General features: G+C 44.6%; 1 protein-coding gene across 1 annotated transcript in view; it reads left to right on the top strand.

The window, feature by feature from the left end:
• LOC310877772 (uncharacterized protein) overlaps window positions 1-22,096 on the top strand; it is a gene marked incomplete at both ends in the record, with an annotated part of 412,147 nt that overhangs the window by 325,793 nt on the left and 64,258 nt on the right. Inside the window, 3 exons of the mRNA XM_083791721.1 lie at window positions 10,548-10,616; window positions 17,830-18,037; window positions 20,133-20,370. Of these exons, the coding sequence (XP_083647847.1) occupies window positions 10,548-10,616; window positions 17,830-18,037; window positions 20,133-20,370 (515 nt within the window). The remainder of the gene's footprint in view (window positions 1-10,547; window positions 10,617-17,829; window positions 18,038-20,132; window positions 20,371-22,096) is intronic.

Genomic DNA, 22,096 nt, shown 5'->3' with positions numbered 1-22,096 from the left:
TACCGCAAGAGTTCCTCATGGGTGCTCTCTCTCTCTCTCTCTCTCTCTCTCTCTCTCTCTCTCTCTCCTCACTCTCTCAGACTGACTCAGTATGCTTTATTGGCATGAATGTCAGATGAATAGCATTGCCAAAGCGTCAAGGATAATACAATTCAATAACAAGGTGTGCGTGCGTGCGTGCGTGCGTGCGTGCGCAGTATTACTATACTTGTAAGGGCCAAATGTCCCAGCATGTGAGATATTATGAGGACAGATTTCCTGGTCCTCAGAGGAGAACGGACGTTTTAGATCAGGATTTATTCAGGAGATTTATCATCAGAATATTACACCTGATTTATATTTGCACATTTTGTAGGTTCCATGCTCAACAACATGTCTTTGGTTTGTTTGTTTTTCACTTACAAGATAATAAAAAAAAAAAAAAAAAATGTGAAGGAGAATGCCAATGTGTCAATGTCCCCTCCAGGGGCTTGAGATGCAGACCATAATGGAAAGTCTTTGGTGGTTTATAAGAGAAGCGATTTCAAAATCGTCTTGAATTTGGTGGGAAGACAACTCCCACAGAGGTGTTGGCATCATGTTATGCTTTAGCTATTGAAAAATAGCAGATCTACAAGCTCGTAGCGCGCCACTCGGTGGCGCGCTACGAGCTTGTATAGGTCTGCTATTTTAGAAATGGCATCAGGAGAATCCCATCATTATTTTAGTGGTTGGTGCCAGACATGGTGTTACTGTATGTCTCACTGTGCTTGCCAGAAGAATGGATCTTCTTTTCTCAGAAACCAGTTAGTACCATAAGACTGTAAAGAATATGGACAAAGCGGTCTTATATGGACGTAAAATGAAGCCCGTCAGTCCTTGAACTGTAAGTCGCCATCTTTGTAGATCCGTTTGGGCCCCAGCTGGCCATCGAATCATCACCCGTTGGAAGGTGATGATGGGAGGTAATAATGTTCAGGAGAAATCTTTCTCTCTCTTTCTGTATCTCTCTCTCTCTCTCTCTCTCGCTCAGATGGCAGGGTCATATCCCACATCATTTCCACTTTCTTCTCATCATCCATAAAGAATTCATCACAGTCGGAGGGCCTTTTCGTCTGAACTCTGCGCACGGGGGCTGGCTTGTGGATCTTTATTTGAACTTTCATTCGTTATAATTGTGGGGCCACATCTCCATTACAACTCCCCAGTTGACGTGTCAGTGTTCCTGCCTCAGCACTTAACACCAGTTGTGCCCAACACGTCTCCAGACGTCTTTAGAAGACCCCCTGTAGGGAAATGGTTCAGAACCACTGATATAGAAACATTAGGTTTTTCAGAATACTGTCAGGATTAAGAAGACAAATGATATAAAGCCGGAATCGCCATAATCTATATTATATACTGTATATTTTTTGCTTTGGAATCGTTTGGAATGTAAACACTTTTTATGTGGGTGTTGCGCTAAAATAAATTATCTACAAGTAGATATTGTAGATCAGCTGCAGCATATACAACCCTGAGTCCAACCCAAGTGTAAAATCAGGCATTACGACGTCATCAAGGCCAGCCAAAATAAATCTTTGTCCACTAGAATCTAGTGGATTTAGTGACTAAATCAACATTGTTTTAGTCTGCTAAAATCTCATGATATTTAGTTGACTAAAACTAGACTAATACTGAAACTTTTCAGATGACTGAAATCATGGCTAAAGCTAAATGAAATTGTGTTCACACGCGTTGGGTGAGTTTGTAGATCTGCCGTTTGCGGCGCGTGACGCGGCGAGGACAGTATCAATCAGGCGTTTACAGCTGCCGAAGATGTCAAAGTTAATGTATTCACGGAGCGACATGGAGTCAAGGATTAGCCCCTCAGCGAGATGAATCAATCACTGATACGCACACACACACGCACACGCGCACGCACACGCGCACACGCACACACACACACACACACACACACACACACACACACACGCTCAGTATCAACGGGTGCCATCTGTCTGGCAAACTAAGTCGTGCTTCAAAGTGTGTGATGATGTGTCCTAGGGGTGCAGTCAGTCCAGGCTGCAAAGTGCCACCAGCCAATCAATCCAGGCTATTTTGGGATTTATTTATTATTTTTTTAATAATAACTCGCATTAATTTATGCCCCCCCCCCCCCATCACCCCCTCCTCCCAACACAATTAGCCTCCGGAGTAGTTGCAATTTATCCAAATTAATGCAGGCAAACGCATTCAATAACTCCCGATTTGCCACAAAGTAATTATTCACTCCAGGAGGCATACATTTTGTAAGAAAGAGCCTCTCTGTCTCGGATCTCAAGGTCGGTGCAGGATTTCCAGTGCATTGATTTGCTGACATGTGAAGCTACCCAACCCAACACACTATTTTAAAATGCTTTTCAATATAGTAGAAATTGCACCCGTGTGAACTGAGTGGTGCAACTCCATGTGGGGGTACCCGGAACTTCCAGACCCACAGGAACGCGCCCGGGGTGCCAGCCCGGTTCCGGCGAGCCGCCCCGAGTCGGAAACACTCTAGAAATGACAGAGTTACGGTACTGTGTGGGGGAATTGGCATTTCGCAGACACCTCTCTCTCTCTCTCTCTCTCTCTCTCTCTCTCTCTCTCTCTCTCTCTCTCACAGTGCAACACTATCTCTCTCTCTATTTGTTTCTAGCACAACAGCACCACTTTTGCCCCTACTGGTACTCTAAACATAGGGACAGACAGGTACATGGACATAGGGACATTGCTGTTCCTTGGAGTGGTTGCACCACTAAAAAAAAAAGCCTAAAAATGAAGGCACAAGGGGTAAGGCAGTGTGCAAGATAGGGCCCATATTTTCACCAGTGCCTTAATACCCCTTATCCCTAAACGTCCTTGCCTTTTTTCTACTACCGTATTTAGATATATATTTTTTTGAATAGTTCAAAATGCCGATCTACTAGCTCAGAACGTGTCGAATTTAAAAAATAGTTTATTTCAAAATAGTAAAAACAAAAGGAAAAGTTCAGGCACTGATATTTCTGTGTTTCTGCTGACTTCCATAAGGTTTTATTTCATGTCCGCGTTGATTGCCCTCTTTGCGAAAACCTCCAGTAATATGTTTACAATTTCAGTACAATTTTTTTTCCCCCCACACTTGAGCATTGCACTTCTCCCACAGTATGTTCTGTTGTTGTTGTTGTTGTTGTTGTCTTCTGTTCAGTTCTGTACCATCAAATGATACGTTTAGTGCCTCTGCCTCTCGCTTCAGAACTCTGCATGTTTCATAATGTTTAAACTCTACACGAAGCCACCGAGCGCTGTCCACAGTCAAGCCTTTAGTTTAAACGACTGAGAGCACCGTCACTGGCAACATGAAAGGTAGACGGAATGTGCCGATAAGAGATGTCCATCCTTCTGTGCTTTAGTATGCAATAGAAGAGCCATAGCGACACAGTCTGACACATTACAGGTGCGCGTGATGAGATGTTGACACTTTCCACGGACCACAACACAATTCAACAGGACGTAACGGACAAGCCCATGCAATAACACAGTGGTTCTCAATATGGGATAACGAGGCGCTGTAGATCAGCTTTTTTCACACTATGTACAGTATCTGTTGAACCGAGTCAAACTACAATTCCACATGCTTGTCCGGATGGGGGCGTACACACAATGACCAACCTACATAATGACTAATAATAATAATTAGGGCTGTCAATTGATTAAAATATTTAATCTGATTAATCGCATGATTGTCCATAGTTAACTGTGATTAATCGCAAATTAATCGCATATTTTTTATCCGTTCTAAATATACCTTAAATCAGTGGTTTTCAAGATTTTTCATATCAAGGTCCGTTATTTATTCTGCATTTGAGCCACGGACCACCATTTGATGACATTTAGCCTTCCAGACCCAAACTAAAGAACTGTATTGATGTTGGCCAATGGTACCATTACGAGAGATAACAGGCCATGTTGATCAAAATAACATGTTTTCTAAGTTTTCTAATTGTGTAGACTTAAATTAACTTAAGTAATGCAGCTGTTTAACAATTATTCAACTCTTCAGTGTAAAATTGCCATGCATCTCTCAACCATTCTGTCAAGCTTCACAGTGCGTTAATCGCGCGTTAAAAAAAATAGTGCCGTTAAAAGGATTGTGAGTTAACTAGTTAATAGTGCGTTAACTTTGACAGCCCTAATAATAATGCATTTTATTCATATAGCACTTTACATTCTCTCGAATCTCTCGAGTTAAAAGCATGGCAAGAAATGGCAATAAAAAGTAAAAACAGCATATGCAACAGTCAATGTCCGTGGGACCCCATGCTTGGCTAAACTATAGAAGGGTCGAGTTAAAACTATAAAAGAAGAAAAACAAGTCAAGGGAATGCTTTGGTAAAAAGATAGGTTTTTAAAAAGCATCAGTATGACTGTGGCGCGCTCCGGTGCAACGGGAGGGAGTTCCACAGACATGCAGGCTGTTTGGCAGAAAGCCTGATCACCCGTGGTGCGGAGATTGGTGTGGGGGACGAGGAGAAGGTGGGTGTTGGCAGAGCGGAGGCGGGTACGGGGGCGATGAGTTCTTTAACCCATTTTGGGCGGGTACCCCCTTTTGGTGTTTTAACCCATTCTGACCTGAGATCAGATTCACACGAGGTTTCCGCCGGACACACACTGGTCTGATTAACCCATTCTGACCTGAGATCAGATTCTAAAAACGTCAGTCGTTCTTCGATTTTTACAAAAATAGCAGATCTACAAGCTCGTAGCGCGCCACTCGGTGGCGCGCTATGAGCTTGTAGATCTGCTATTTTTCAATAGCTAAAGCATGACATGATGCCGACACCAAAATGGCCTGACCCCTTTGAATAGTTCAAAATGCCGATCTACTAGCTCAGAACGTGTCGAATTTCAAAATAGTTTATTTCAAAATAGTAAAAACAAAAGGAAAAGTTCAGGCACTGATATTTCTGTGTTTCTGCTGACTTCCATAAGGATTTATTTCATGTCCGCGTTGATTGCCCTCTTTGCAAAGACCTCCAGTAATATGTTTACAATTTCAGTAAAAAAAAAATCCCCCCCACACTTGAGCATTGCACTTCTCCCACAGTATGTTCTGTTGTTGTTGTTGTTGTCTTCTGTTCAGTTCTGTACCATCAAATGATACGTTTAGTGCCTCTGCCTCTCGCTTCAGAACTGATGTATATTTTATACCATACAGAGGAGTATTGTGCACGGCAGACATGAGACGAGATGAAGTTCCAAGATGTTTATTTCAACGAACTTGAACGAAGTACAGCTTACAGAGCATAGCATAATTAAGCTCACGCCAGCCAAGTGGCTCACGTCTCCACACACAAGGCTTGCGCCCCACTGACTGACCACTCATTGTACATTTGGTCTACCTTTTAAGCACTCTACATTGGCGTGGGGGTCGACATTTGTTGCATATTATTAGTGGCACAGTCTTTGATCAGCCAGTCTGTTCTTTCAGGTCAACAAACTCTTTTGTCATACAGATAGGCTAGCCACCGGCAGCTCCAGGATATCTCACCCTGGGACGGCCGACACCCTAGTAGGTGCTGATCACCAAAAATAGGTCTACTGTAGTAGGACACAAGACATGTCAATCACACAAGGAATGAAGGAAGAAGATCATTGTAGGCTATAATTATGGAATCCTATATTCTTCATATCCCCCCTTGACCATCACAGATGGTCACCTAAAAATATGGAACCATAATTATCTTAGACCCCCCTTGACCCTAAGCTGGACAATACATTCAAGAAACCAAAAATAACAGCATTACAGTACAGAACTTCCCAAAAATGGTTTTCAAACAGACATCCATACATATATGAAAAATGGAAAAATGATTAGTACAGTTAACTGACATTTAAACAAGACATGCCGCTTTCAGCTCCTATTGTTACAAGAGCACTTTTTCGATATGCAATAACCTACATGTTTTATTATAAACTCTGCTACCCAATGTCAATACAATATCAGTTAAGTCACTTCCTCGGACGTTACCCTGACAGATCACCTGGTGATACTCGAAAGAATCCATTGATGCGCCAGAGTTTAACCATAATAACACATATCTCTTCATATCTATAGGAAAATACCTCATTGACTCATAATTAGGCTATATGACTCAACTTATCTAATTATACGACAAACACATACCAACATGAGGCCTATATTATTCCATGTTGAAAACAAACGCGACGCACAATTTGTCAAACAGAGAGAAGGAAAGTCCATCTTTTCTCTGTACGAACAAAGGAAACTTCTTCTGTATGCTGCCCTTTCTAGCTACCTTGAAAGTTTGCTCAGCTGCACCGATCAAGTTGAGAAAAAGTACACTGCTGTTTTTCGCTGTCCTCATCATCATCATCATCTCTCCCCCTCCCAACTCTGAAACATCAGAGATGGGAATATGAAGAGAAAAGCAAACATCGTCATGCACAGACTCCTTTCCGTGAAGGCCCTCAGCTTAGGTCAGCCAACCGGCCACTGCTGCTCCGTGCTGCGTCTCACAGCTCGCCGCCCGTGATTGCCGTCCCCGCGCCGACGTGATGATCAAGGCCTCCGTTGTGGCCGTTGCCGCTCCATCGACCGCTCCGCAGCCCGCACCGTCCGGCGGCTGGTATCGGTCCCCGTTGCGCAACACCCCCCGCGGTGGTCTTCGTCATCGTCCCCGCTGCGTAGACGAGATCACGGTCGGGTCCGCTGGAACTCCCTCGTCGCCGACTCGCCGTCCACAAAAACTCCCCTCCACCGAATTAGACGGGAAAAAAGCCACTGGATCTGTCTCATCTGACGTGAAAAAACACACCACCATGACCGGTTTCAAGGCACCATCTGATGTATATTTTATACCATACAGAGGAGTATTGTGCACGGCAGACATGAGACGAGATGAAGTTCCAAGATGTTTATTTCAACGAACTTGAACGAAGTACAGCTTACAGAGCATAGCATAATTAAGCTCACGCCAGCCAAGTGGCTCACGTCTCCACACACAAGGCTTGCGCCCCACTGACTGACCACTCATTGTACATTTGGTCTACCTTTTAAGCACTCTACATTGGCGTGGGGGTCGACATTTGTTGCATATTATTAGTGGCACAGTCTTTGATCAGCCAGTCTGTTCTTTCAGGTCAACAAACTCTTTTGTCATACAGATAGGCTAGCCACCGGCAGCTCCAGGATATCTCACCCTGGGACGGCCGACACCCTAGTAGGTGCTGATCACCAAAAATAGGTCTACTGTAGTAGGACACAAGACATGTCAATCACACAAGGAATGAAGGAAGAAGATCATTGTAGGCTATAATTATGGAATCCTATATTCTTCAGAACTCTGCATGTTTCATAATGTTTAAACTCTACACGAAGCCACCGAGCGCTGTCCACAGTCAAGCCTTTTGTTTAAACTACCGAGAGCACCGTCACTGGCAACATGAAAGGTAGACGGAATGTGCCGATAAGAGATGTCCATCCTTCTGTGCTTTAGTATGCAATAGAAGAGCCATAGCGACACAGTCTTGACACATTACAGGTGCGCGTGATGAGATGTTGACACTTTCCACGGACCACAACACAATTCAACAGGACGTAACGGACAAGCCCATGCAATAACACAGTGGTTCTCAATATGGGATAACGAGGCGCTGTAGATCAGCTTTTTTCACACTATGTACAGTATCTGTTGAACCGAGTCAAACTACAATTCCACATGCTTGTCCGGATGGGGGCGTACACACAATGACCAACCTACATAATGACTAATAATAATAATTACGGCTGTCAATTGATTAAAATATTTAATCTGATTAATCGCATGATTGTCCATAGTTAACTGTGATTAATCGCAAATTAATCGCATATTTTTTATCCGTTCTAAATATACCTTAAATCAGTGGTTTTCAAGATTTTTCATATCAAGGTCCGTTATTTATTCTGCATTTGAGCCACGGACCACCATTTGATGACATTTAGCCTTCCAGACCCAAACTAAAGAACTGTATTGATGTTGGCCAATGGTACCATTACGAGAGATAACAGGCCATGTTGATCAAAATAACATGTTTTCTAAGTTTTCTAATTGTGTAGACTTAAATGAACTTAAGTAATGCAGCTGTTTAACAATTATTCAACTCTTCAGTGTAAAATTGCCATGCGTCTCTCAACCATTCTGTCAAGCTTCACAGTGCGTTAATCGCGCGTTAAAAAAAAATAGTGCCGTTAAAAGGATTGTGAGTTAACTAGTTAATAGTGAGTTAACTTTGACAGCCCTATTAATAATCTATCTACAAATGCACCAAGTCTCTGTACTGTATACGTACGCGTCTGTAATCCATGCAACTCGAGAACCGTTCGCCCCACCGACTTCAAATTAGACATTTCCACGTTCCAGTGTCCGTAGAATAACAGGCAATATCCTGGCAGTAAATTACCGGCACATTTTCTGTTTTTCAACTGAACTATTTTTGAGGGGCGTTAGCCCCTGCTATATTCCGCTATTATGAATTTCGTCTTACACAAACATTAAATTCCCATTGGCAATGAATGGAGACCTTACGTCATAGTATGTGTCTGAGCAAATCGACATGTTACGTCACGTACGATGATGATTAATAATGCATTTTATTCATATAGCACTTTACATTCTCTCGAATCTCAGAGTTAAAAGCATGGCAAGAAATGGCAATAAAAAGTAAAAACAGTCAATGTCCGTGGGACCCCATGCTTGGCTAAACTATAGAAGGGTCGAGTTAAAACTATAAAAGAAGAAAAACAAGTCAAGGGAATGCTTTGGTAAAAAGAGAGGTTTTTAGAAAGCATCAGTAGACTGTGGCGCGCTCTACGGTGCAACGGGAGGGAGTTCCACAGACATGCAGGCTGTTTGGCAGAAAGCCTGATCACCCGTGGTGCGGAGATTGGTGTGGGGGACGAGGAGAAGGTGGGTGTTGGCAGAGCGGAGGCGGGTACGGGGGCGATGAGTTCTTTAACCCATTCTGGACGGGAACCCCCTTTTGGTGTTTTAACCCATTCTGACCTGAGATCAGATTCACACGAGGTTTCCGCCGGACACACACTGGTCTGATGAACCCATTCTGACCTGAGATCAGATTCTAAAAACGTCAGTCGTTCTTCGATTTTTACAAAAATAGCAGATCTACAAGCTCGTAGCGCGCCACTCGGTGGCGCGCTATGAGCTTGTAGATCTGCTATTTTTCAATAGCTAAAGCATGACATGATGCCGACACCAAAATGGGTGCCCGTTCAGAATGGGTTAAAGCATTATGTTATAGCTATTTTTGAAAAGTCGTGAAAATACCACAAATCTTTGAATATATTTTCTTTCAGAGCGATTTTTTTCTTTAACTCAAATCTTTGCTTCTGGGGAGGTCCCTGGAACAACCTATTTTCAGATGGGGGTCGGCGGCATATTACATATATTTTTTGGGGGTCCTTGACATGAGATATTGAGAACCACGGGGTAAAAAAAGACATTTTAAAAAGACATTTTTTAAATTTCGACGTCAGACCTAAATGGGTTAAAGTAGTAAATGCACTGGTGAGTGAGAGGGGGGACATCTTGTATTCAGTCCTGAAGGAGTTGGGGAGCCAGTGGAGAGAACGGAGGGTGTGTGTAAGTGTAATATGGTACATATATACCTACGCACTCTCATCAGGACCCGAGCAGCGCTGGTGCGACAAAGCCACACAATGACAAACCCATACAGATTACAGAATACAACAGACATCAGAGGAGTCATGTCCAATTTTGCCTTTTGGAACAGACTGTGTTTAAACCCATTCTGACCTGAGATCAGATTCATACGAGGTTTTCCACTGGACACACACTGGTCTGATGAACCCATTCTGACCTGAGATCAGATTCTAAAAATGTCAGTCGTTCTTCGATTTTTCAAAAATAGCAGACCTACAAGCTCGTATCGCGCCACTCGGTGGCGCGATATGAGCTTGTAGATTGATTTTTCAATAGCTAAAGCACGGCATGATGCTAACACCAAAATGGGTCCCCGTTCATAATGGGTTAAGCGCAAATCTTGTTTGAAGGTGCTAGTTGTTTAATTTTGGGATTGCCACTGACAACATAATTGTCACACATTTGCTATATTCTTATAGCATATTCATAATCACAATTCAACACAATTATGCATCCAAACTCATAATGTAACCTGGCATTAACGTTATCATTTTTTCGTCATAGTTTTAGTCTACGAAATCAACACTTTTATCATGCACATTAAAAGCATAACCACCACCCCCCCCCCCTATAGTAATACCGCCTCGACTCCTATTATTGCCTCATCAATTCACCGATTGATCCAGAGTTTCCACGACATCTTGTGTCACCCCTGATGTTTGCAGCGTATTGGTGAAACTGCCCACGCAAACATTTACCCCACGAACCCCACACCGACCAGACTCCCCTCAAACACCCTCCAACAGTCCACACCTCCATCCAAACGGGCCACCCACCGTACAGCCCGGCAGCTAACTGTCCCTTTATTCTCTTTGCCCACAGCGCTTACCGTTTGGATAAAACCAACAGTGACATGCGTAACTACATCACCAATTTCGCTGCAGACTTAAGGTGAAGCTCGCTCTCCCCCCCTCTCTCTCTCTCTCACTCTCGCTCTCTCTCTCTCTCCCCCCCCTCCCCCTCGCTTGCAGTGGTCTGGCCTCTTTCAGCAGTGGAGAAACATATTACTAGTAAAAGTCCCGGTAGTCAAGATTGACTTGAATAAAAGTATAAATGTGCACTACAGATTCAAGTATATACACAGTTGTTCCCTACTTAGTTGACTTTGTTTTCAAATATGACGCTTTGTATGGTCACTTTAATATTTACCTTGCAGCAATGTTTTAAAAAAAGAAAAAGAAAAGAAGATGCATCATTAATCCTCATGATATGATTATTAAGGCCTGGCAATTTTCATGGCAGCAAAATGTACTTAACGTACCAAAAGTATATAAAAGGTACTCATTATGCAGAATGTCCCATCGCACAAGTTTTCAAATGTATTAAAATTCTGCGCAAATGTCCAGCGAAAATGTCCAGGCCGAATGTTTGCCTCAGTCCAGCCCTGGGTGACCCCCATCGTCCCAGGCCAGCCAATGAGAGGTTCACCTGGAGTGACCCCCATCGTCCCAGCCAGCCAATGAGAGGTTCACCTGGGGTGACCCCCATCGTCCCAGGCCAGCCAATGAGTGGTTCACCTGGGGTGACCCCCATCGTCCCAGCCAGCCAATGAGAGGTTCACCTGGGGTGACCTCATTGTCACCTTCACTATAACTGCTTCCAATGCTGTCATGCATTGGATGGGACATTATCACATTTAATCAGACTATTGATTGGTAGGCCATCTGTGACAAGCTGGGCGTGTTTCAGACAAGATGGATGCTACGGTCCTTTCAAACGGGCAGCGATGAACGCACACGTTGTCGCCTTGATCAACGACAGGTCTCCTCCAGGTCTGGATCAACGACAGGTCTCCTCCAGGTCTGGATCAACGACAGGTCTCCTCCAGGTCTGGATCAACTACAGGTCTCCTCCAGGTCTGGATCAACGACAGGTCTCCTCCAGGTCTGGATCAACTGCAGGTCTCCTCCAGGTCTGGATCAACGACAGGTCTCCTCCAGGTCTGGATCAACTGCAGGTCTCCTCCAGGTCTGGATCAACGACAGGTCTCCTCCAGGTCTGGATCAACTGCAGGTCTCCTCCAGGTCTGGATCAACTACAGGTCTCCTCCAGGTCTGGATCAACGACAGGTCTCCTCCAGGTCTGGATCAACGACAGGTCTCCTCCAGGTCTGGATCAACGACAGGTCTCCTCCAGGTCTGGATCAACGACAGGTCTCCTCCAGGTCTGCTCAAGAGGGGCGCGACAACGCAAGCGTAAAAGAAAAAGAAAAAGAAGAACAAAGAACAAATTCAACGGTCCGCAAGTAAATACGCTTGCGATGTTGCCCCTCGACTTCTCCAGAGAAAAAAAAAACTAAAAACAAAGAAAAACGCAGGTCTCATTGAAAATTAATTATAGGCGCGTTAAATCGCTTCCCGTTTGAGCTTGTAGATCTGCTATTTTTCAATAGCTAAAGCATAACATGATGCTAACATAATGGGTTCCCGGTCAGAATGGGTTAAGCATTATTGTTATACTTTAGCTGTTGAAAAATAGCAGATCTACTATTTTTGAAACATTGTGAAAATGTGGCGCACATCATTGAATATATATTCTTTGAGAGGGAACATTTTTAACTCAAATCCGTGCTTCTGGGGGGGGAAACACACACATATATTTTCATATAGGGGTCCGCGGCCAAATACAGATAATTCTAGGGGTCCTTGACATGAAAAAGGGTTTTTTTTTCAATCGGCCTCAGTCCTAAATGGGTTAAGCAAAGTAAGTATTGAGTGGTAGGTGAGATACTTATTGAAGTAGAGTGCTGCCTCAGAGAGGACCAGAGGTAGAAAGCTGTCGTTCCCTGATGTCATCGCTAGGGACACATGCTTCAGTAGGCAGGAACTGGGGGTGGCAATGAAGGACCGGGAAGTCTGGCGTATAGGGCTGCAACTAACGATTAATTTCATAATCGATTCATCGGCCGATTATTTAAACGATGAATCGATGAATCGGATTATGGCACCTTTTTGCAATTACTTAAAAAAATTAGCTTCAAATTATTTTAGGCATGTTGTAACTAACAATAAAGACAATAAAAATGAATACTCATTCAAAATTAATATTTTACCCCCTTTTTTATCCAATTTGATTTCATTGCCATTCCTACTTGTAATGATACTGTAATCTGTAATGTTGACCGTGTATAGCTGACTGTCTCTTTCCATTTCTATCTCTGGGACCCCAATTTTTATTTTTTTATTTCTATGGTAAAATCAATTGTGAGTCCATTTGGTTCCATTTTTTCACTCTCTGTTACAGACCCTTTAGGGTCCACTTGGTTTACTTCCTAACTATCTATAATGTAGCTGGAACTCCCACTATGAGAACCACTGTCCTACACAGTCTGTGTGGACACGCACACAGTCACACACACACACACACACACACACACACACACACACACACACACACACACACACACACACACACACACACACAGTGCACACAAGTTACAATTAAGTAGCATGCTAGCTGATAGGGGAAACCGTTCTTATAGCAGCCATATTGGCATGTTCTCTAGGGTCTAGGCTGAGTAGGCTCTAGTATCACATATTGCTAAAGTTAAACAGCACTGAATAAATCATTAAGCAAAAACGTTCACTTCACGGAGATTTTTGCCCTGTGCCCACTTCAATGCGCTGCTGTGATTACACAGGTGGAACAAATGAGGAGCTAACGATCGTTAGCAAGCTACACTGCTATAGTGCTCGTCGTAGACAGCCTGCAAGCTCACAGATTCAGACATTGTGGAGCATTTTTTTTCATAAGACAAACAAATATGGACAGTGGCCGTGCTCACAAATGCCATGTTTTGGGACCTGTTTGGGGCATTTTGCAAGCAGATCATCGCAGCCACAGAGCTGACGCTCTCCCTCTCTGTGTGTGTGTGTGGGGGAGACTGAAGTTAGTTGGGAGAGAGAGGGGTAGATGCGGACCGGGCGCTCTGGTCACGTTCAAGACAATATTGTGGGTGCGTTTGGAAATGCACACCGGGAGCGCACTCGCCTATTAGTTTGCATTGCACAGTGCGCTCAGTGCACTATTTCCGAACGCGCCCTGTGTTGTGTTTATACCGACCCGTTGCATATTGTTCGTTCAGCCTAGTGCCGTTACGGAACGGTAAAAAGAAAGAAGCTTTACGTTACATTTTAATGTTGGAAAACACCCGCGATAATAATCGATAAGATAATTCGTTGGCAACGAATTTAATTATCGATTTTTATCGATTTAATCGATTCGTTGTTGCAGCCTTACTGGCGTATAGCATTGTGGAATCCATGATCTCGACCGCGGTCGAAAAATTATCATGATGATTGACAATCCCATATACTGTATGGGGAAGGGCCCCTGGCAATGTCTACATCGCGACTACATATATGCCCACATATGGAGATCCCTGATGATGTCACGAGATGTCACGAGGCATGACCATATATGGGGGCGTGACGAACCAACGGGAAAGGCACGTTTTCATAGTAAATGCGGCCTGCGGTCGCAACAAAACACCTATACTGAGCGTGTCGGTATAGGGCAGCATGTCACCTATACGTACTTAGACCAATCAATAGTCTGACTGAAGGTGATAATGTCCCATTCAGTGCTTTGGCAGCATCCGAATGGGGTGCCTTCACACTGTCAACGAGAGGTTCACCTGAGGCGTTCACACCGTCAACGAGAGGTTCACCTGAGGCGTTCACACTGTCTACGAGAGGTTCACCTGAGGCGTTCACACCGTCAACGAGAGGTTCACCTGAGGCGTTCACACCGTCAACGAGAGGTTCACCTGAGGCGTTCACACCGTCAACGAGAGGTTCACCTGAGGCGTTCACACTGTCAACGAGAGGTTCACCTGAGGCGTTCACACCGTCAACGAGAGGTTCACCTGAGGCGTTCACACTGTCAACGAGAGGTTCACCTGAGGCGTTCACACCGTCAACGAGAGGTTCACCTGAGGCGTTCACACCGTCAACGAGAGGTTCACCTGAGGCGTTCACACCGTCAACGAGAGGTTCACCTGAGGCGTTCACACCGTCAACGAGAGGTTCACCTGAGGCGTTCACACTGTCAACGAGAGGTTCACCTGAGGCGTTCACACTGTCAACGAGAGGTTCACCTGAGGCGTTCACACCGTCAACGAGAGGTTCACCTGAGGCGTTCACACTGTCAACGAGAGGTTCACCTGAGGCGTTCACACTGTCAACGAGAGGTTCACCTGAGGCGTTCACACTGTCAACGAGAGGTTCACCTGAGGCGTTCACACCGTCAACGAGAGGTTCACCTGAGGCGTTCACACTGTCAACGAGAGGTTCACCTGAGGCGTTCACACCGTCAACGAGAGGTTCACCTGAGGCGTTCACACTGTCAACGAGAGGTTCACCTGAGGCGTTCACACCGTCAACGAGAGGTTCACCTGAGGCCTTCACACTGTCAACGAGAGGTTCACCTGAGGCGTTCACACTGTCAACGAGAGGTTCACCTGAGGCGTTCACACCGTCAACGAGAGGTTCACCTGAGGCGTTCACACTGTCAACGAGAGGTTCACCTGAGGCGTTCACACCGTCAACGAGAGGTTCACCTGAGGCGTTCACACCGTCAACGAGAGGTTCACCTGAGGCGTTCACACTGTCAACGAGAGGTTCACCTGAGGCGTTCACACTGTCAACGAGAGGTTCACCTGAGGCGTTCACACTGTCAACGAGAGGTTCACCTGAGGCGTTCACACTGTCAACGAGAGGTTCACCTGAGGCGTTCACACTGTCAACGAGAGGTTCACCTGAGGCCTTCACACTGTCAACGAGAGGTTCACCTGAGGCGACCCTGTCGACACCGTCGACGCACAATCAGGCACAGCAAGCACACTGTTACAATCTGCTCAACGTACTGACTGCTAAACCTCATACATAGCAACAACACACACACACACACACACACACAACCCCTCGCCTTCCTCCTGGCACTTATAAAGCTTGGGGATTATTGTGTTATTATCGTTCTGAGACGCACGGCGACCCGATAAGAAACGTATCGATGTTTACCTTGGAATTATTTCTTCATCATTTCCCCCGGCCTGCGGTGTCTGACTGTCTCTCTCTCTCTCCCTCCCTCTCTCCCTCTCTCTCTCTCTCTCTCTCTCTCTCCCTCTCTCTCTCTCTCTCTCTCACGGATGATGGTGGTGCTCTGGGAGCACTTTCAGAAGGGCTGATATTGCCCTGCAAACACACACACACACACACACACAGAGGGAGAGGCAATGCCTCGGCTGTATGACACGGCAAAGATGGATCGGGGGGACTTTTAATAACACTGACCTTTTCCATGCAGACAAATACCCGGCTTTTAGGCTTTATAAAAAAACATATTAATAAAAGTTACTCATCCTTGTCTGACAGTACGGTAGAATTAGATCTGGCAAAAGGTGAACTCTCCTTTGTGTCCGTATAGCGCGCGTCACTCCGTATAATCTCCCCAGCTTTTTATCTGTCTCTGTGTCCCATCGGCTGCATTTCTCGACTTTCCGTGCGCTGCATTCATTCTCAATCGAATTGACCCGCGGCCGACCATGGGATTCTCTCTCTCTCTCTCTCTCTCTCTCTCTCAGAGAAAGTGCTTGCTCACTAACTAGCTCCTTATTTGCAATTCCCTCATCTCCAAGCATTGATTGGGTGCTTCAGCACAATGGCAAATCGAATTTACATTTTCAGCATGCCGTTCGACGCTGTCGAGGCAACGACCCTGCGAAGAGCGGAGAGATAGGCGGCCCCTCCTTAGGGGACAGTGTCATAATCAGTCTTACACAGTGAGGTTCAGCAGCTCTGACATTAATATAGCGCCGACTTAATTGTTTGTGTTGTGTTTCCTGCACCTGCGTGTTATCCATAATCAAATGACTTGTTTACCACTTAAATTATGTTCCAAATGCATACACGGAATTACTCTTCCTACTTCCCCATCTTCCTTCAGGTGTTACTGATGATACTAATTAAGGCTCTGTTCCATTCTGGTCAAACAGAGTCACTGTGCTGTTATCGTGCATCTTGGCTCACTGGAAACTGTGAGCCTCTGCTACACCAGTGGGTCTCTATGGCCCCTTTTCCTCTGGGGCTGAACCAGTTCAGAAGCAATTCCACTGAAAATGAACTGGTTCAGAACCGTAAAGAAATGGTTCGGAACAAAAAAATAAAGAAATAAAAAAGGCCACAGTTCCGTGAAAGCACCAAGGTTCTGACCAGAACCAGTTCTATAGATCCAAAGTTATTTTGGTGGAAAAGGGGCTAAAAGTGTCCTTGAGTGTGTTCCAAATGGGCCCGTATACGGATGTGTGAGAGTTATGGGGGTCCTTGAAATTAAAACGTTTGAGAACCAGAGCGCCTTAATTGTTAGCATGGTTAACACCTGTGAAGGAAGTAAGGAAGGGGCACGGAGGAAGCAAGGAACCTGACGATAGGAAAGGTCACTGATGTAACTGTCTCTATACCCTGCAATTCCAGTCGACAGATTCCTCACACTGTCTGGCAAACTGTAGCCCAAAGTAACTGTAGCCCGGAAGTACGAAGAGTCATTCTGTGTGCCTAAGAGCCTATTATTGACCTGCTTATAAGCTTGTCATCATGTCAGTGACTGTGGTCTTCTCTGTTGTTTCCGTCAACTAAAACCCAAGACGAAAAATGTTCGGAAACTAAAATGAAAACTAAGCTATGATGACTAAAACTGAGACTAAATATACTGACAATTTCGTCAACAAATAAAAACTAGACTATGGTATTAGGAAGGGACTAGTGGAAAAGAGATCCAGTCATTTTAATCTTGATTGCATGCTGAAAATAGCATATCTACAATCTCACAACGCGTCGTGTTGCGACTGCTGCTATTTTCAGCAAGTGAAAAGAAACTGTCATTACGACGGCATCAAGGCTAACCAAAATACATTTTGTTTGACTAAATCAACTGTAGATTTAGTCGACTAAAATCTCATGACATCAAATCGACTAAAACTAGACAAACGCTAAAACATTCCAGGTAACTAAAATGTGACTGAAACTAGATGAAAACTATTCAAGAGACTAGGGACTTAAAACCAAAATGTGCTGCCAAAAACAACACTGCTTCTCTGTCTCTTCAGTCAGAGCTACCACTTGCAGGCGGCGAGGGACATGCAGCAGCAGCACCACCATCATCATCATCATCCTCCTCATCATCATCCCGGCGTCATCCTGGACCCCAACGGCGGAAACTACAACTCTCCCAAGTTCCGCTCCAGAAACCAGAGCTACATGCGGGCCGTGAGCACGCTCAGCCAGGCCAGCTGCTTGAGCCAACAAGTGAGCCAGGTGAGTACCGTACCGTACCGTACCGTCCAGCAGCGTATATATAAATATATATATACTATACTATCTGTGACAGTGTTTGTCCAAGTCCCGGGGAAAGGCGCGCCGTGATTGGCAGTTGTGCCAAAGAGGAGCACTCACGTCAAAAAGCATGGTTCACGATACTGCCCCTTATAGAGCGTCGCAGTCCTTTTCAGAACGACGAGCGGCCCAGGAAATGATTCTCCGTTCATTTTCTCCATAGGCTTTTCAAAAAGTATATTTATTTAAAGACTGTTACGCCGCGGACAAAGCCAACTCGGATCATGACAATAATTACAATGTTTTGGTCCAAATCAAATGATTAGTAAGACGAAAAACGAAACAAATAGTGTTGTATCCTGCCTTTATTTTCTTCTTTCAAATTATTTGATCGGCACAAAATATTGTGTTTGTTGTCAGGATTTGTCACGATTAAAAAAAAAATAGCAGACCTACAAGCTCGTAGCGCGCCACTCGGTGGCGCGCTATGAGCTTGTAGATCTGCTATTTTAATAGCTAAATTATAACATAATGTTTAAAACACCAAAAGGGGTCCCCCCCCCCCAACCCAGTGGGTTTCAGGTGAAAAATGAAGAAGTAGGCCTACCGTAGGCTAGAAACGAGAAATGTATGCACACCGAACGATATCCAAAAATGGTTGTTAATCAACACAATTACAGTTTCACACAGACCTTTGTGAGTTCATCACCCATTTAAAACTCCCAACACGTATGCAAAGCACACAATATTGACCATGATTTACAGTTAAAAAAAAAAAAAAAAAAAAAAAAAGTGAGGAAGTCATGACACAAAGGTGTTTTTTTTTTAAATAAATTAACGCCCTACTCGATCATACTACAGCATCACACGAAATATTCGATATATGTTTGTTTTTTTATTGAAAAGTAGCCGTTTTGGTTTCCACCCGACAGAGACCATGGAAATGGTTTAAGAGTTTGACCTCATCGGTACTAATTCCCAGGCTGTCTGTGTGCTTTTAACCTCACCATGTAGGAGGCCATTAGAAGATAAAACATCCAGCCAATGGAGCAAGATCGTTATCGCCGGTCTCTCGACATTGTCGAATGGGAAAGGCCGGCGATAACCATCAACCTGCTTCCAACCAAGAGCACAGCCCTGGTCACTGAATCACAGGATGCATGTCTGAGGATATATATATATATATATATATATATTTTTTTTTACAATCGTTAGAAAATAATAGCTCTTTGTCGAGATTGGGGAAACAATCTATGAGGCCAACAAAAGCCCCTCTTCAGAGTGTTCATGTGGTTCTCATGGCTGGGCAACGTGGTCTTGGTTTCTTTCAAATCAATATCTCGTTTTATGATTTAAGAAGACTAAATCAGCCAAGCACCACGAAACAAATGCCAGGCAATGTTCATAAAAAAACAAAAACAAAACAATTGCACATCTGTAAGCTGTAAAAACACATTTTGTTTCATAATATACCTTTGACTCCCATGCCTCACTGTGAAATAGATGTTACAGTAAAAGCGAGAAAAGAGTCAAATGTAATGTTATAGAAAGATATTCCCAAGTAGAACTGCATTATTATGTGATGTTCTCCTGAATCTGAATCTCTCTCTCTCTCATCCCGTAGTGCTGTGTGATTTGAGCCTCTGCTGACGCACAGCACATTTCTAGCGTTAATTAATTAAAAAACAATTCCCGGGTCGGGCTCAGGCTGATTAATGTATGCCATGTGAGGGCTCGGGTAGGGGCTGGGGCTACAATGCATTTGGGCCAGGCTGGGTCGGGATTATATTTTCTGGCAAATCTTTGTGTGATAGGATGTTTTTTTAATTGTTGTTTTTTTTTTTTTTACATAAAATGACTTGAAACCTACAGTAGCATCCCTTTTCTGAGGGGAACATTAGTCTAAATCAACTTTATAAAATATTTAGTGGGGGTGTCCTTGCTTCATCTCTCTCTCTCTCTCTCTCTCTCTCTCTCTCTCTCTCACAGAGCTTTGGCCTGAAAATAAATGTCAAAGAAAGACCCCCCCCTCTGGTCTAAAATTGTAAACGTAACACCCCCCCCCCCCCCTCCGCAGGTGAGCGAGACGGAGCTGAACGGCCAGTTCGAGTCGGTGTGCGAGTCGGTGTTCGGCGAGGTGGAGTCCCAGGCCGTGGAGGCGCTGGACCTGCCCGGCTGCTTCCGGACCCGGAGCCACAGCTACCTGAGGGCCATCCAGGCGGGATACTCCCAGGACGACGACTGCATCCTCCTGCCCCCCCCCGGGGGGCCCATGGCCGCCGCCAGCACCGTCACCTCCATACGCGCCACCACAGGTAAGCTAAGCTAAGCACTGGCTGGAAGTGATAACTCTTTGTCTGTGGTGCGCCGTCTGTCCGCTAATGCCGTGGAACTGAATCACAGGACGGTTTGAGATCAAAGGCTGATTGTGTGTGTGTGTGTGTGTGTGTGGGGGGGGGGGGGTGGTTTGGGGGCAATTGTGATGAAAATAAAGTAAATCGTTAAAAACAAAAAACAAAAATATGCTTTTCAATTCGAATTTGATTCATAAGATGTTGCCATCATTGTCCAAGTAGCCAAATTACAAGCTCACAATGCATCACCGCGAGACGTGTTGTGAGCTTTAAGATCGGCCCTCTCCTCTCCTCTCCTCTCCTCTCCTCTCCTCTCCTCTCCTCTCCTCCCCTCTCTTTTTAGTTTAGTCTTTTTTAAAGCCATTCCCCAATAGGGGCCCCGCAGCCACAGGCTATATACTGTATCTATCCGGGGGTCCTTGGCATGGAAAGGGTTTGGGAACCACAACATGTGTTTAGGCGATAAGACGTCGTCACCTGTGAGACTGCACCCGTGAAGCAGCTTCCTATCGTTGCATGAGCCTCTCTTGTATCATGTGCCCATTCTCTTTGATAGACATCTTGATTACCGTATAGCTTTGTGAGTTGTGCCAATTCATCCTGCTGTACTGTATGCCGGATACAGTATGTCATCTGCTCATTCATTGGATGCATCAGAGAGTAAAGCTATGAACCCTATTGAAAAATTATGTGGAATTGCCAAGCAATTATATAAGGGAGCAAAAGTGTTTTCTCTATATTCCTTGTCTCACTGCGCCACTCTTTGGCAGCTGTGAACGCGCTCACAGTTTCTCTGAAAGCGGAACCAAACGTGAAGTCATCTTCTTAACACACATAATACTCGATCACAGTTTTCTCTCACACAACCTTCACTTCAAAGAGATAATCTTTGTCTCATTGCAAAGGTCTCGGGGTCATCATGACTATATGTACAACTACAAATGTGAGGTCGCACTGACCCGGTGCATACTGTTGTGTCTGGGCATACGCTAGACTTTATTACTGTAGCCTACCTTTTTAAAAGAAAAAGAAAAAAAGGTCACATTTGTTAGCCGCGCACAGCGCAGAGAATCTTGATCGTCTGGGGCTGCTGGCACATGTTCGCTGGCGACGAGCCCATGCACGGTATACAAAACGTAAGCCAGCTGGTGGTTTCAACCATGCCCAGAATGACTGCTGGGTCCACGGAGGATACAGATGAAGAATGTGGGAGGACACGAAGAACGAGTTGTGGTGGAGATGAAGTCGCCGTGGACCTCACTGATGTCCAACGTTAGACTGGAGCAGAAGCTAGAGCCGTGTGTTTGACAGGGAGGGAGGGCTCGAGGTGTGATCATCTGGAGATGTGCTTAATTGTGACGGATAAATCATATCTTTTAACCACTTAAACCCAATATATATTTTGTGGGCCTTCTGTCCCTCAACACCAAATCTATCTGCAACAAATTGCCGATATACAAGCTAACAAATCATCACGTTGTGTCAGGTGTTGACATTTGGTAGATGGCTGGTAGATCGGCTCATTTTGCTGCCAATTATAACGTGCCCAGAACAGGAATGCTGGGGTTCATGTGGTTAAAATGCTTACACTGCTTTCTCAATAAACTAAAAAAAAGATAATGTTTCAGAACACAGGGGCTGATATTTGATGGATTTTGACCACCGTTTTTCAATGAGGGGCAATTGG

The sequence above is a fragment of the Protomyctophum parallelum genome (assembly GCF_964188405.1).
Source record: "Protomyctophum parallelum genome assembly, chromosome: 20".
In the NCBI taxonomy this organism is placed as follows: domain Eukaryota; kingdom Metazoa; phylum Chordata; class Actinopteri; order Myctophiformes; family Myctophidae; genus Protomyctophum; species Protomyctophum parallelum.
The sequence above is the reverse complement of the archived record's forward strand: the minus strand, read 5'-3'. Positions and strand labels throughout refer to the sequence as shown.